We start from the raw sequence: 15,448 nt of genomic DNA on the forward strand, positions 1-15,448 counted from the left end.
ACTGAGCCTTAGAGAATTTATGGCACTCATAAATATGCCACTGAAATATGAAAATACAATATGTTTCTAGGGGAAATTAGTGATTAAGATGAGAGGCCTCCATACTAGTAACAGCCATGTCCTTTTTACACTAGTTGGAGGGCACTTTGAGTCAGGACAAATCACAGAGAAAAATAGAAAAAAAAAAGACTGGGCAGATTGTGGGGGGAGCATGTTTCAAATTCCTCTAATCTGGATATCAAGATACAATCTAATCGGCTAATGTAGGTTGTAAACAAAAGCTACATTAATTAACCACGAACAAAGAACAGACACAAACTACATTTTCATTCAATTGTTATTTTTATTCAGCCCCTAAGTGAAGGGAAGTACTTGTGTGAAATGAAGGTTATGAAAACACGCTGAAAGACGTGTTGGTCTATCGCCACGATGGCGCCCTGTTCAGGAGGCAGGTTTTATATACTGGCAGTAAGAGACGAGACTCAGAGGTTCATGACACAAAGTGGACGAGATCTCAAAGCTGCCTTTCATGAAACTAAAAATATTTCTTAAACAGAAGAATCCCAACCACCAGACAAAATTATTTTAAAAGATTAGGGATCCAATGTGAGCATATTAAAAATATCCTTGAGACTGCCTGAAACATTGTATATATACAAAACACCCCCTTTACCATAAAAACTCATTGTAATATTAGGTCTGCAGCTACCCCAGCTTCATTTTACACGCGGAACTATTTTACCTGGGGATTAATATGGCAAACTGCTATTAAATTACATACAATTTCAAAAGTATTCCATTGCGAGTACAAATATCAGCAATACATTTTTGTTCCGATGTGTAACAATGCTAATAATACTAAAGACCACAAGGTGCATAAAATCACGTTTCAGCTCCCGGAAAACCATCCAACACTCGCCGTGAGGGTTAGGACCCTGCAGTCACTTACACACATACCTCGGTAGGAACAACGAAATAAATACCTTTGTAAACTCTAAAAATGCCGTGAAACGACTGTGCCATTGTACAGCTCACCCAGCACCACCGTTTAATTAGTTTCCATTTCTTCATTATGGCTTTAATTTCACCGCTTGTTTACTACATAATGAACGCCATCCCTTCAAACTGCACATTTTAGCTAAGCAATACTTATGGTGTTAATTGGCACTGAAAAACACCAAGGACTAAATGTTGAGACAAGTACCGTCATATCAATGGTAAAAACCCTTGTGTTATTGTATAAAATGGTTTTGATTTTTGTCTCTAATGCCTTTTCCACAGCAAGTGCAGTACGAACCTTACAAAAACGCACAACAATTGTTTTCCTTCCTTGACTTTGTGCTGGAGCCTTTGGCAAACATGTCTCCACTTATCCCTCAGTCCTTTTTTCCAGTTTCCCATCCTCGTCATTTCTTTTCTCTCGCTCCAGTTTCCTCTCCTGTTTCCCTCCCTTCAATAGCATCCCTAACCCCATACACATCACAGCTATGACATGGATGCAGAAGAAGATTGAGCTCCAGTAGTTGATCGTATCACTGAAGCTCAGCAGAACAAAGCCCATGCACATATAATCATAAGCTCTCATCTTCAGGAACCAGTGAATCCAGTCGAAGATGTTCTGACCCTGTGGACCCAGTTTGGCTCGCACGGTACTCTCAAGAGCAGACTCCGCCCCCATGCAGAGAGGAATGGTGAGGAATGACAGGTAGTAGCCGGCGTGGAGCCCATGCCAGTAAGCGCTGATGAACATGGTCCAGGCAGCCCTAAGGAAAGCACAGAGGCAGCCATTGAGTTTCCGCTTAACCATGCTAGTCAAGCGGTTTATGCTCATTTTCTGATGCAAAAATTGGAAGGTACACCACATTCGTTTAGGCGAGTTTAGTACATTTTTATAAATTAAAGGGAATCAAAGAAAATCATCCAGGACAAGGCTAAATGTTTCTAGAAAAAAACTCAGAGACCAAGAATGCACACTGCAAACAGGTCAAACACGCCAATTAGACAGCGGGGTGAAGTCTTACTTGAGTGTGTACGCTTTGAAGGGTGCCTTGGCGTAGATGTACTGATGTAGCCACCACTGCACAGTCATGTTCCAGTATTTCATGCCGTGCCTGACTTTGACGCAGAAGTCGGTGTTGTAGCAGTCGATGTTCTGGATGGTTCTGAAGTCATAGGAGGCTGATGTAGGATCGGAGCTGAACAAAGGCAGGCAGGTTTACAGCATTAATGACGTGGAGTTTGAGCTTGTGTCTCTTTGCCATTTTCATTTGGAGGCAAAGAACAATCATATATAGAAATTATCTATTTTTTAATATGCCTGCCTTAGTCCATTTATTATGTAGTATTATACTATTATAGGCACTTAAAAGTTTGTGGGGGGGGGGTGAAACATACAGAAAGAAAAATATTAAGAGAGTGAGTAAGATGATATAATGTAGTCGAGAACCACTATTACACTATGTGTTAAAGGGAAGCAAGTTAATTGGTGGAAAAGCTTAAGGATCCACTTACACCAACAAACACAAAAAAAACAACAGCATTTTATATAAACCTGTACTGAACAGTGGGCCCGCCTCCCGGTTTGGACTGTGCCCCCTCTGGGTAACAGCCCAGCCCCGAGCTGATACAGCCGGCCTCTGCGCCACACCAAGCTGCGTAAAACCTCATCCGGAACACGAAGAACACTGCCGTCATGTAGAACAACCTGCAGCAGAGAAAGAAGCCAATAAGGAGGACCGCCCACAACAGGTCACATGTGTCATCGAGTGTAAGGCATGACAAGACTCAATACGGGACTAAATGGCAGATCATGGAAACACAGAAAGAATGAAGCCTGGAATAACCCGTACCTAAAGAGGAAATGACGGTCAAGGTACTCCTCTGTCCTTACGTAAGCCAGGGGAAAGTAGTGATTGACAATCAGGAAGAACGCTGCGTACAGAGGCACGAATCTCAGGCGTTGGAGGCACGGGATGCGACCCGGGAGCTCCCTGGGGCAGGGCTGCTGGAGCCAGTCGACATACGTCTGGTACCGGAAGAAGGGACCTGGAGACATCGGGGTCCGAGGACAAGAAGAGAGACAAAAGCAGAAAGACAGTCAGGACTGGTGAGGAGGGAGACGAGGGAGACGAGGGAAGACAACCGAGGAGGAGGGAGACGAGGGAAGACAACCGAGGAGGAGGGAGACTGGAAAAAACAGGAGTCAGAAGGGATGAGGGAACCAGGGAAGACAATGTAGAAGCCAATGCCATACAGGCAGGAAACCAAGGCATTATAAATCAATACAGCAGGGAAGAAGAGACAGAGAAACAAGGAAGACTGAATAGATGAAATTTGAATTACTGAATGACCCCATTTACTGAATGGGAACCATTAACAGAGCAGAGCTTGAGTATTTATCACGTCACAACATTGTCAAAGCTTTCCAGTAGTCTGCAGAGCCTGTCAGGATTTAATTTTTAATTAATTATTTTTATTGGTAACATGAATATTGCAGAAATAAAGATAATAGCAATTAGCTATACTACATTTTCTGACTTTATTATGGATGTCCTCGATCATTATGAACTTTATTTAAAAAAAATACTCAAAGAAAATGGGAATACAGCTGTTCTTCTGTGTTAATTACAAAAGTGATTAGCTTGAAATAAACACAGACTGACACAAAACACTTGTGTAAAAGTGTACAAACCTAGACATGTGATTTTCTAGGGGTGAAATGCAGAATGAACCAGACAAAGTTGTTATGAAAAAACATCAAGGAACGCTCACCTGTCAACAAGCCAATATAGCAATAGCTATACGACACTGTGTCATAGAGAGAAGGCTCCTGTGTCAGTCCACTAACCAGGGGAGACTTGGAGAATGATGTCACATCCTCCTTCTTTGCCAGGTGATATTGTTGAACTTCATTGGCTAAACTGACCATCTGCAAAATGACACAGACCAAAGTTAAACTCAGCATTCTGCCTAATCTTTTTCCGTGACACATCCGGCAGCATGCAGAGCAGAAGCCAATCAGGACACAAACTCTGTAATGACAGCGATAATCCAAGAGAGGGCAGGATCCCCTCTGATTTGATAAAAAGGTTCTAATTGGGAGTATCAGAACAATGGCTGACCCATTTCACAAATAGAAGATGGCCTCTAAGGCCATCACCGTCAGCTGCTGGAGGTGCTCCGCTGCACAGAAAAAAAAAAAAAAAACACAAAACACTGTACAAATTGCAACTTACCTTAAGAGTAAGAAGAAGCTGAATTGCGTTGGCGAATGGCGTTGGAGATGGCAAACCGAACAGGTACGCCAGACGGAAAAACAGAAGATAGAGAAAGGTCCATCCCAAAGAAAGAGACGGTGCAGCTCTGAGGCGGTGAGAGAAAACCAGAAACTCATTATGCGCCATGACACGCATGCACGCCACGTATATACAGAATGCGGGTGGTCATTACTCCTGTAATTATTACCTCCAGTTATACTTTATGATCATCCATGTTCCCAGCACAGTGACGAGAGAGTGCAGAGTGTGAATCTGGCAGGTCGCTATGGTAACGGACAGCCCTACGAGCAGAGCTGACCATTGCTTGGCCGATGGACCTTTTAGGAGTGCGATGTCGTAATTGTTAGGAACTGAGGATAAACATAATTTCCTAATAATGATTATACAAAGAAAGCCAGAAGCTGTTTGTAACGACCAAGAAACACTCACTCAAGTAACGGAAGAGGAATCCAACAGGTATGGAAGCAGCAAGAATTGCGAGATAGACGAGTTCATCTGGAGACATGCCTCTGTTTCCACACAGACAGAGAACAACAGTGACTGTTTATATTAATCTGTAAGACAGCTGAGATTTTTTAGAGAGCATTACTGCACCGGGTGAGGGGGGGGGGGGGGCGGACACTCATCCGTAAAAAGGTAAAGCTACAAACAAATATTCCTGATTTACTTGTCATTACTACCCGCTGGTTCCAGATTTAACCCATTTCCCAATACAGCTGCACTATTTTAGTTGAAATAACCAAAATAACTAGTTAGCGGGAAACTCAACTATATCTTTCAATTTACGCATTTTTATTTTGCTTTGTAGTGTATTACTAAATTGCTGAATATACACCACTTCTCCAGGGCTGTAATGCTACTTGCGCAGTTACATGCCAAGCCTCAATATTTACACACAACGGGGGGAACTGCTTTACGATGACAGCTTATCGGCAGGCCATTTGAACACGTTATATCACCATTAGACACGTCTTAAGACTCGAGATCTAAAACCTCTTAATGATTTTATTCAAGCTGACACCGGAAAAGGTTGCCACACAAAGCCGGAGGATGATGAATCCGTCATTTTCGCGTAAGCAAATGGATATTTGCGTGCAGGAACACGCGTTGCTCCGTGTAATACAGGGCACATAGAATTATTTACAGCTCAAAGCAGCTCAGAACAACAGACCGATCTCCCATAACTTTACCAAAGCATCAAGAGTAACAGCTCAAGGCATTATTTCATATTTTATAATTCTGAATATGAGGCTCAACAATGTTTATGCAGCCATCGTACAAGGCAGGCAGATCTGCCACAAATACTAGCTATTGTTACACAACAGGCCAAATCAGTGCTATTTATTAGACCGATGCTGGATAAGGAGACGACGTAACCAATTTAAACGATACTCACGTTACAAAAGCGCCTGCACACAGCCCCAGGACCCTGCGCCTGTCACCACCCGCCCAAACGCATTGGTTTCCTGCTTCCTAACTGGGCAGCCTTTTCTAACTTGCGCTGCCCGGGTCGCTCCGCCCCTGCGAGATACACGCCGCTCCTTCCCCCACTCCCACGCAATTTTTTTCGGCCTCGATCGGCATCTCCAAGTCGGTGTCTGGCGCTCAATTCCCCGGAGATCCCTGCCAGGATTTCGATGACAGTGTAGCGCTTCTTGCTGACAAATTATATTTGATTAGAAAACATACATATTTAAGTATTGCACATGGTTACGGAACTAGTTACGGAAATGCATAAAATATTTGCCAAGGGAAACGTTAAGAGGCGAGTCGATGTTTTTAATGGCCCAGGTGATATTATGATGACGATTATGCAAAGTGCCCCGTTTTTACTGGTGGTATCTTCATATTTTTATGTTTATTAACTCAACGAAGCAACTTCCCAGCACGATCTCAGTCGCACTGAAACTACTTCTTAACTTTTAGGTTGAGTTACATAACCATGTTACGAACAAGAGGCACTGCTACACAGGAAACTGGTTCCTGATCTCTACCGCACTGAAATATTTTACCAATCCAATTTCATTTTACCAATTTTATTTTGCCGCAATATTTTACCGAGTACAGTGGATGAAAATATGTATAGGGTTCATATAGTGTATAATTCAGTAGACAACACGAACATTACTATATAACTTTATAAAGTAATTTCTCAAATTTTTATTTGATTTTTCTAGATGCAGTGTTTTTTTTAAGTAATATGCATTTGTAATTTCTTACAAAATTATTAAATGTAACTAGTGAATCAGTGGGTAGCATCAGTGGTACAGTATGTGTGTTCGTATGTGTGTGTGGAGCTTGCATATCTTCACTGTGTAGGTTTCCTCTGCATGCTTTAGTTTCCCCCTGCAGCCCAAAATGCGTGCAGTTATATGACTTTCTGTCTCTGAATTCCCCACGGGTCTGTGTTTGTGCTTGGAATCCTGTCCAGGGTCTTCCCCGGCCTCGTGCCCTATGCTGCCTGGCACAGGGTCCAGACCCCCCCCCCCCCCCCCCCCCCCCCCCTTCCTTGATGAAGATAAGTGGCTGGAAGATGGACAGGTTTCTGTAAGGAACATTTACATCATCAGCTTGATTAGATTATTTCAGTCAACAAACAACAAAGTGCTGTGTGAAAACTCCGGGTAGACATTGTACGAAATAAAATCAGACTGACTGCCAGGCTAAATGTAGGCTAATCTCTTAAAAAGCATTGCCTCTTTCCAGGGGCGGAGCCACCACACCCCTGGGTTTTCTCCTGGATCGTAAGGGTTCTTCCCATATACTAAATACATACAAAGTTATACTAATATAATTTCTACTAAATTTTTGACAACTAGAATACATTATTTACATCTTGTTTGTGACTTGCATTTTGTTAGACTACATATTTCGGGATGTTTTATTGTAGTCTTTATAAATATGTGTATAGTTTAGCCTAATCCAGCCACTTAAGGGAGCAAGCCCGGATTAATGGGGAGGGTTGGCGTCAAGAAATAGAGACTGTATCTTCACTGCATCACTGATGTCAAAATGTGGGAAATATGTGGTTGTATAAATAAATGCATTAAAGTAGGTTAATGATTATGTGCTGTCTAAATTCTATAAAAAGTTAGGTTACATGACATTTGAATGGGCTATACCCGGACGTTTTTGTGTTCTTGCACCCACACTTTAAAACTCGTTTTAACGCCGCCACATATACGTATGCGCGCGCGTGTGTGTGTGTGTGTGTGTGTGTGTGGGGGGAGGGCAGATCGGTGTTTTGCCCTGGGGCCTTGTGTGCAGTTGTTCCGCCACTGCCTCTTTCTCAATCAATCAAATAATCAATCTATCATATTATGATCATGGAAGAGAGCAACTGCGGCTGAGCAATCATAAGCAAGATTCAGCCATTGGAGGAGAACAATCTTGCTAGTACCAGGTTAAACCCCCTTTTTGTTTTCAGAACTGCCTCAGTTCTTCATGGCATAGATGTAATAAGGTGCTTGAAACATTCCTCAGAGACTTTGGTCCATGTTGTCATGATAGCATCAGGCAGTCGCTGCAGATTTGTCTGCTGCACTTCCGTGATGCGAATCTCCCGTTCCACCATAGCAGCTCTATTGGATTGAGATCTGGTGACTGTAGGCCATTTGAGTACAGTGAACTCATTGCCATGTTCAAGGAACCAGTCAGAGATGATATTTATAGTGTTTTGTGACATGGGGCATTATCCTGCTGGAAGTAGCCATTAGAAGCCTGGTACACTGTGGTCATAAAGTGATGGAGATGGTCAGCAATAATACTCACGTAGGCTGTGGCATTAAAATGGCGCTTAGTTGGTACTAAGGGGCCCAAAGCGTGCCAAGGAAATGACACCCACACCACCAGCAGCCTGAATTGTTGGTACAAGGCAGGATAGAACCAAGCTTTCATGTTATTTATGCCAAATTCTGACCCTAACATCTGAATGTCGCAGCAGAAATCAAAACTCATCTGAACAAGCAACATTTTTCCAATCTTCGTTTATCCACTTCTGGTGACCCCATGCCCACTGTAGCTTCAGATTCCTGTTTTTAGCTGACAGCAGTGACACCTGGTGTGGTCTTCTGCTGCTGTAGCCCATCTACTTCAGGATTTAACGTGTTGTGTGTTCAGAGATGCTCTTCTGCATACCTTGGTTTTAATGAGTGGTTATTTGAGTTACCTTTGCCTTTCTATCAGCTTGAGCCAGTCTGGCCATTCTTCTCTGACTCTTGCCATCAACACGCCATTTTTGCTTAGAGAATTGCCACTCACTGGATGTTTTTATTTTGCGGCCCATTCTCTGTAAATCTTACAGAAGGTTGGATTGTGTGCGAAAATCCAGGTAGATCTGCAGTTTTTGAAATACTCACACCAGCCCATCTGGCACCAACAGCCATGCCACATTCAGAGTCACTTATATCACCTTTCCTCCCCATTCTGGTGTTCAATGAGAACACTAACTGAAGCTCCTGACCTGTACTGGCATGATTCTATACACTGTCCTGCTGACATATGATTGGCTGATCAAATATTTGCTCCAATGAACAGGTGTCCCTAATAAAGTGGCCAGACACCAATTTATACAAACTCAGAGCACCCATGCAGGTCAGCTTCCACCCGCAGGATCATTATAAAGACAAACACGTTATGTTATCATGATAGCTCAGCTTTTATTAACTGCCTTGAAGTAGCCTTTCTTAAAACAAAATACTGTTTGTCTACAACAAATACCTCAACTAATTGTTGCAAATAAAACAATGTGTCAAAATGCAAAGATCAAACATAAAATGTGTAAATGCATGAATCCAAAGGAAACATTTTTTAAATTACAGGCCCAGAAATAGTTTTTTTAGAAGTGCAACCCCGTTTTTCTGTCCGAGGACAGCACTGTAGACTCAGGGCATCAGCGTGGGGCACTGGGGGGGGGGGGTCACACGTCCAGCCCGTCTGCCGCCTGGACAGCGCTTCACCAGCACAGACTCTCGCATGCAAACTGCACTCATTTCTCTTTTCACAACCAAGCCTGGTTGGAAACCCAGATAATAAGATGTATGACAGGTTTCACCATCAATGAACAACCAGCACTCAAAACACGTTTGGTCATAAATTAGGGAGAATTCGTTTAGATTAGTGGTCGCCAACTGGGTGATTGTTGATCTCAAAGACATGTCTAGTTGAATGCAACAACTAGACCATTAACTTCATGCATAAGCCACCCCATCCCTCCCATCGGCAAAATATACTCATTTGTAAAAGTAGCTCTCACTGTAAAAAAAAAACAAAATGATGGAGACCGCCAACTTAGATGTTATGTGTTTGAACTACAGTTCTACCCCACACACAAAATTCTGTCAATATTCACTTAACAAGTTACAATAAGTTAAAAACATTTTAAATGAATGAAGCACATTTCTCTATAAAAATATTTCAGCAAATTTTTTTTTCACAAATATACCCATATAAATCTAGTAGTAAACTATGACAGCTGGATTTTCCCCACATCACTATTTTACTGCGAAGTTTATATCATAAATATATCTTGACTGTATTCTTGAAAATGGAGCATTAAAAATGTGGTATCACAAGTTGGACTGCACCAGATTTCAGGTAAAGAATCTGTTTTTAAATATTTCCTGCAATTTTACGAAATATGCCTAGTTCATTGCAGAGCAGGAAGTAGATATATGTGTTGCATTATTTGGTGTAAACATGAAGCATGCAGGAAATCAAATTCAGTATCGAACATAAATCCATTTTCTTTTTCAAGTTTATGAAGAATCTTATCAAATTAAAATATATCAGTCATTAACATATTATATTACTGTTAGCGATAAATGAAATGCTTTTACTTCCTCTTTTAGGTCTTGCCACTAGCTGTCTAACTGATGTCCTCTAGCATTAAGCATTCACTCTAAAAATAAGGCAATAATTTTAGCACATTATCAGCTGTGAGGATGTTCTTTAATATTAAATGATTTCAGACAATGGATGTGTTCCAGAGAATATGAAGGTGACTTTACCTGGAACCACTTAAAAAACAACAATGGCAACAACAATGGCAACAACAATGGCAACAAAACCTCCGGACGGCTCAGGTGGCCAGGCCGTGGCGCATCTTCTGTCGGGTATGGACAAGCAGGTGCCGCTTGAAGTTGGAACCATGGTTGAAGCCCCAACCGCACTCCCAGCAACGGAAAGGCTTGCTGTCCTCGTGGGTCTTGCGGTGCTCCTTGAGGTGCTGGATCTGTCTAAAGCGCTTCCCGCAGAGGCTGCAATGGTGCGGCTTCTCCCCGGTGTGGATCAGCTGGTGCTTCTTGAGGTTTGACAGATGGTTGAAAGTCTTCGGGCAGGAGGTGCATCGGTGCGGCCGCTCGCCCGTGTGCACACGCTGGTGCTCTTCTAACACCTGCTGCGAGGAGAAGAGCCTGCAGCAGATCTTGCAGCTGAATGGTGCCTCACCTGTGTGGATCTTCTGGTGCTTCTTCAAGTTCTTTAGCCAGAGGTAACTTTTTCCACAATCACCACAAATGTAAGGCTTCGGCCTTGTGGAGCCAGCAGATTCTACTGCAGCAGACAGCCCCTGGCTGGGTGCAACCTCCTCCTTCACCTCAACGACTCTGAGATCCATAGCAGCACTGGCATTGTCCAGGTCGCTGTCCTCATTCTTCCTCAGTGTGGGGTTAGTCACCAGAGATTCAGGGCCAGAGACCAAATCAGGCTCTGTGTTGGATTTTGGGGACATAAATTCATTAAGTTCCGCAATGATAAAGAAACCCATACCTCTGAATTTCACATTTCCAAATACACTTGTATCACTTATTATTTACAGAATCTCACAGAAAAGCTTGGCTGGATGTAATTTGCTTAAAACTATATTATACATTACTGCCATAAATGTCATTGATATTGCCACTTCCATGACGTTTTAATTTGGAGAAGAGATACCTGTTTACTAGTTAAATTTTAAACGTCATTGTTATATACGGAATATATTTAGTTAAACCTGAGAATGTACTACCTGATTCGGCCGTGTCTACACTGTAGTCTGCTTCTAGAGTCAGATCCTGTTTAAGGTTTTCCAACCGGTCTGTAAAGTCATGCCGTGTAACTTGGTCCCAGTTATGACTGAACGCCAGCGAGCCATGACCGAGGTACAAATGACTTGCACCCCCATGTGTGACACGATGCGTGTCCGGCCGCGACGTGCATGAGCGATCACTTTCATCCAGGTCACAGGGTTTCGCCACGCCGCCGTGTCGGCGGTACCTCTGCCTGACCCTCGCCTGCTCCTGCAGCTCCCGCCTGGCCGACTCCAGCTGGGCTCGCAGCTCCTTGTTCTCGCAGTCCTTCCTGGCCACGGCCGCTCGCAGCTCGGCCACATCTTTGCCGATCAGCCTCTGGATCTCCGAGAGCACCGAGCAAACTGCAGAACGCAAGGCTTCCTCGACTACTGAGGACAAATCGAGTGACACGGACAGACTCGCTTCCATATCGGTCATCATATCGGGAGCTTAACCTTCTAAATATGCATGTAGTTAAAAAAGCTATATTATACTGACGAGTTACTGTACTACACCCTTCTGTCTAAATATAAACTCTGAGTTCCGGCTTCAGTTGATCCACCTTTAACACGGAAGACAGCTAATTTCCGCCTCGTTAAAACTCGCAGCCCGATGACCTGCCAAAGCTTGGAAGACCATTACTGCGGATACTCTGATACAAGTGTACAGTATTTATTAGGTTTTGTACATGTTTCGCAATTACACTCGGAAACGCAACCAAAGACAATAAAACTAAACCTGTCAGGTGTCTGAGAACTGCGTCGCAGCATATTTACGTCATCGAACGGCCGCTTCCGGTCACCAGTAGCAGGCTGGCCATTATATATATTTTAAACCAAGGCTTCCGAGTTTCGCAATGCGACTTCGCAGTTTAACAGTTCATTTTCACAGCGATAAGCGTGAAACTCAATTTGGGGGAGTTGTGTACAAACCTTATGCACAAAGCCACGAAGTTGAAATGCGGTCGTAAAATTTATATTACTGTGCTAAACAGTGCTGTAAAAGTCAGGACAATTTCTCCCATACAAACACCAGACATACTTCAATGGTCAGGGGTCTCCAACTCCTGTCCTGGAGAGCTACTATTCAGTAGGTTCTCTGTCCCACTTGGCTTCCAATGAGCCACATGTGTTCCTGGTATTTACCTGAGAACAGGTGTGGCTCATCAGAAGCCAGGTAGAAATCCTACTGGACAGTAGCTCTCCAGGACCAGAGTTGGGACCCCTGTTCTAGGTACTACAGAACCACTTAAAATGCTTGTATAATCAGATGACAAATGGACAGTCACCTATCTGCACAACAGGCTGGTTGAGCAATACATATTGAGACAAACTACAGGAGCAAAAACTCAAATTGGTGTTAAACATCCCAATGAATAGCCTAAGTAAAATCTGTGGTTCAAACCTCAGCAAAATAAAAAGACAGACATTTCAGGTTTCCAGATTTTTTTATTGAAAAGTTTGCAGGAGTACTGCAGAAAATTCTCAGGCTTAATCTTCCTCTTCATCATCGGCGCCTCCAGCACCACCCTGGCCCTTCTTGGCGTTCTTCCTCTTCACGCGGCCGGGTCTTCCACCGCCATAAGGAGACCTCAGTGAGAAGTCAATGTGCTTCTGGCTATCCAGGCGCACAACAAAAGATGGGATATTCACCACCTGCTTGCGGACACTGGAGGAAAAACAAGGCGGCTAAATTTACAGAAGCACTGCAGAAGCAGATCCAACATGGCAACACTGCAAAATATGCAACTCGGGCCTCATTCACGAGGAATTCTTGACACCACCGACAGTCTGATTACAAATTAAATCATAGGCCCGAGAAAATCAAATTCCAACCAGTAGAACAACATACCGATTATCAGGTCCAAATGATGTACATTACCTGCCAAATCTCCAATAGGGAGTAAAGACTTCATCCCGACTGACAGGATTGGATCAACCAGTCTTACAAGGTATACGGTTTGTCACCGAATTGACCTTGCTGAATTTAAAGCGCTCAGGTGGAACCAAAACGGCTGGAGCCACGGTAAAGAAGAGGGAAGGAAAGCTTCAATATCCTCAGGTTGTTGCCAAATCATTTCATATGCTAAAGGCAGAGCCTTCCAGGCCATCTGACCATCACCCCCGACTCACTCACCGGATGTGCCTTTGACGGATGAGCACTCTGGCATGATGGATACTCTTAGCCAGGCCCAGCTTGAAGACCTGTGTCTGCAGCCTCCGCTCCAAGAAGTCCTCAACTTTCAGGCCGAGGATATAATCGAGCTTCATCTTGCCCTCATCCAGCACACCTATCCGGACCAGACGCCTCAGGAGAGCATTACCTTGATGGGAAACAGAACTACATTTAACCAATGAGAAGCAGCTGAACCATACTACTCATCTAATTGGACAAAAGAATTCAAAAACACCAAAAGCTGGAATTTACCCAGCAGCAAATGCAATGATACAGAACCCAAGCTACTGAATACCAATGTGCATTACACAGAAACACAAGCCTGAATACACATTCGCTCATGAAAAATTGGTATAAAATATGCAACATTTTTTGCACAAGTAAATTAAAGATTATAACTACCTTCAAATAGTCGCTTGGGATCCTTTTCATCCAGGGTGAGTAGTTCTCTAGCTGCCTTGCGGATTTTGGCCAGAGTGAACTTCACACGCCAGACCTCTCTCTTGTTTCTAAGGCCATACTCCCCTGAAATAGTGTTCAGAATTGGTCACAATGTACAGACCCAGAGTCAGTAATCACCAAGCCTAACTGCAAATGCAGATCTGTACCGATGAGTTTCAGCTCCTGGTCAAGCCGGGACTTCTCAAAGGGGCGGCGGGGGGTGACATAGGTCTTACTACAGACCCAACTTCTGGCAACCGGCATGGTCGGTCAAAAGGTGCCTGGAAAATAGAATAAGTTTCACCATTAGATGTGCATTTTAAAAAGCACATACATAATTCAAGTCGAGAAAGTAAAAATCCAGACCAAGATTCTGTTTCAACCAACTAGTTGAATCTAAAGAAACAGAGAACACGAAATCTTGTTCTGGATATTTACCTTCTGGACCTGAACTACCCTCCACAGTTAAAATAGGCCGGGGGCGCTGAAAAGAGCGGCGTTAAGTACATTTACTAAACATTTTAACATACTCTCTCAAGATCTTAGCATTTCGGTAACGTCAGAAGGATACCAATCTCAATCTATCCGGCATAAAGTTAACTTTCCTCGCCAAAGTGAATAGGCTAAATCATACCACTGGCCTTGGCTCTGCAAATAGTGCAGACGATTCACCAAACTAAGCAAGATGGCGACGCCATGACGACAAAAAATGTGATTACAACACGTATATGACTATAAATACAGAACACGGTCTAGACTAATATTATACATCACAAAGCACGAAAAATATTAATCTAAAACCAATTCAGTTGATAGAGATAACAGGCTTTAAATCGGATACACTCAAGCGTTAGCAAGCAACCACGTTGCTACTTAAATATCGTAATCTTAAACCTTAAGTTTTTCACTTCACACAGTGGTCATTAAACCGACGCTGCTTCGAAACTAGGTAGTAAAGTAATCTACATGTACTTAAAAGAGAAAAGGACAGAGGGCAAACACTGAAATATTTCACTAGCACAAGACAGTACCTGACACTCTCAGGCTCGTCCAGCAAAGAGAACGCATGGTGGCGTCTCATGATCTTTTATAGACCGCCGAAGAACTTCATTGACCGTGAGCCTTTGTGGCACCTCCCTCTTTATTTGCCCGGATGCAAGAGAACTTGGAATTTGTAGTTTTTAGTAGAGTCAAATCTTTATTCCGCAAAAATGTTCACCGGTCGTTGTTTTCAGATGCTATAATTCCATCTGTAAGGAGCATGTGTTTCAAGAATTTCCCCCCTAGGGATCAATAATGCTTATCTAATCTAAAACCAGTTTTGCAGCAATTTCAATGCGCATTTTGGTGAATTGTTCAGCAACTTGTAAATTTTAAAGAAAGAAGTACATTGGTTGCAAATCATGGGACATTGCCAGAATATAAGAGTCCAAAAGCCTGCGTAACATAAACACTTATTTAGTGCATGGTGGCAGTGGGGGGGGGGAGGAGACACAGACTCCATAA

At 43.1% G+C, this 15,448-nt stretch overlaps 3 protein-coding genes across 4 annotated transcripts; all 3 read right to left on the minus strand.

Moving 5' to 3' along the window:
• Positions 1-323: 323 nt before the first annotated feature.
• Positions 324-5,814, minus strand: mboat7 (membrane bound O-acyltransferase domain containing 7). The gene is made up of 9 exons (XM_049025739.1): positions 5,674-5,814; positions 4,707-4,786; positions 4,465-4,594; positions 4,236-4,362; positions 3,772-3,928; positions 2,850-3,045; positions 2,552-2,704; positions 2,022-2,195; positions 324-1,763 (listed from the first exon to the last, which is right to left on the minus strand). The coding sequence occupies exons 2-9, from the start codon at positions 4,780-4,782 to the stop codon at positions 1,370-1,372; spliced, it is 1,407 nt and encodes a 468-aa protein (XP_048881696.1). The 5' UTR covers positions 4,783-4,786; positions 5,674-5,814; the 3' UTR covers positions 324-1,369.
• Positions 5,815-9,175: 3,361 nt separating this feature from the next.
• On the minus strand, positions 9,176-12,609 carry LOC125748979 (zinc finger protein 112-like). Its single transcript, XM_049025783.1, has 2 exons — positions 11,284-12,609; positions 9,176-10,985 (listed from the first exon to the last, which is right to left on the minus strand). Exons 1-2 carry the CDS (start codon positions 11,765-11,767, stop codon positions 10,357-10,359), a joined length of 1,113 nt encoding a protein of 370 aa, XP_048881740.1. The 5' UTR covers positions 11,768-12,609; the 3' UTR covers positions 9,176-10,356.
• Positions 12,610-12,754: 145 nt separating this feature from the next.
• rps9 (ribosomal protein S9) lies at positions 12,755-15,034 on the minus strand. 2 transcript variants are annotated; one of them, XR_007399721.1, is made up of 6 exons: positions 14,974-15,034; positions 14,110-14,223; positions 13,904-14,026; positions 13,463-13,649; positions 13,208-13,340; positions 12,755-12,994 (listed from the first exon to the last, which is right to left on the minus strand). XR_007399721.1 is itself a non-coding variant. In XM_049025806.1 (5 exons), the coding sequence occupies exons 2-5, from the start codon at positions 14,204-14,206 to the stop codon at positions 12,817-12,819; spliced, it is 585 nt and encodes a 194-aa protein (XP_048881763.1). In that variant the 5' UTR covers positions 14,207-14,223; positions 14,974-15,034; the 3' UTR covers positions 12,755-12,816. The 2 variants fall into 2 exon arrangements, 1 of the variants encoding a protein (XP_048881763.1); XM_049025806.1 differs by lacking the exon at positions 13,208-13,340.
• Between the last annotated feature and the right edge of the window lie 414 nt (positions 15,035-15,448).

Source organism: Brienomyrus brachyistius, chromosome 9 (assembly GCF_023856365.1).
Source record: "Brienomyrus brachyistius isolate T26 chromosome 9, BBRACH_0.4, whole genome shotgun sequence".
In the NCBI taxonomy this organism is placed as follows: Eukaryota; Metazoa; Chordata; class Actinopteri; order Osteoglossiformes; family Mormyridae; genus Brienomyrus; species Brienomyrus brachyistius.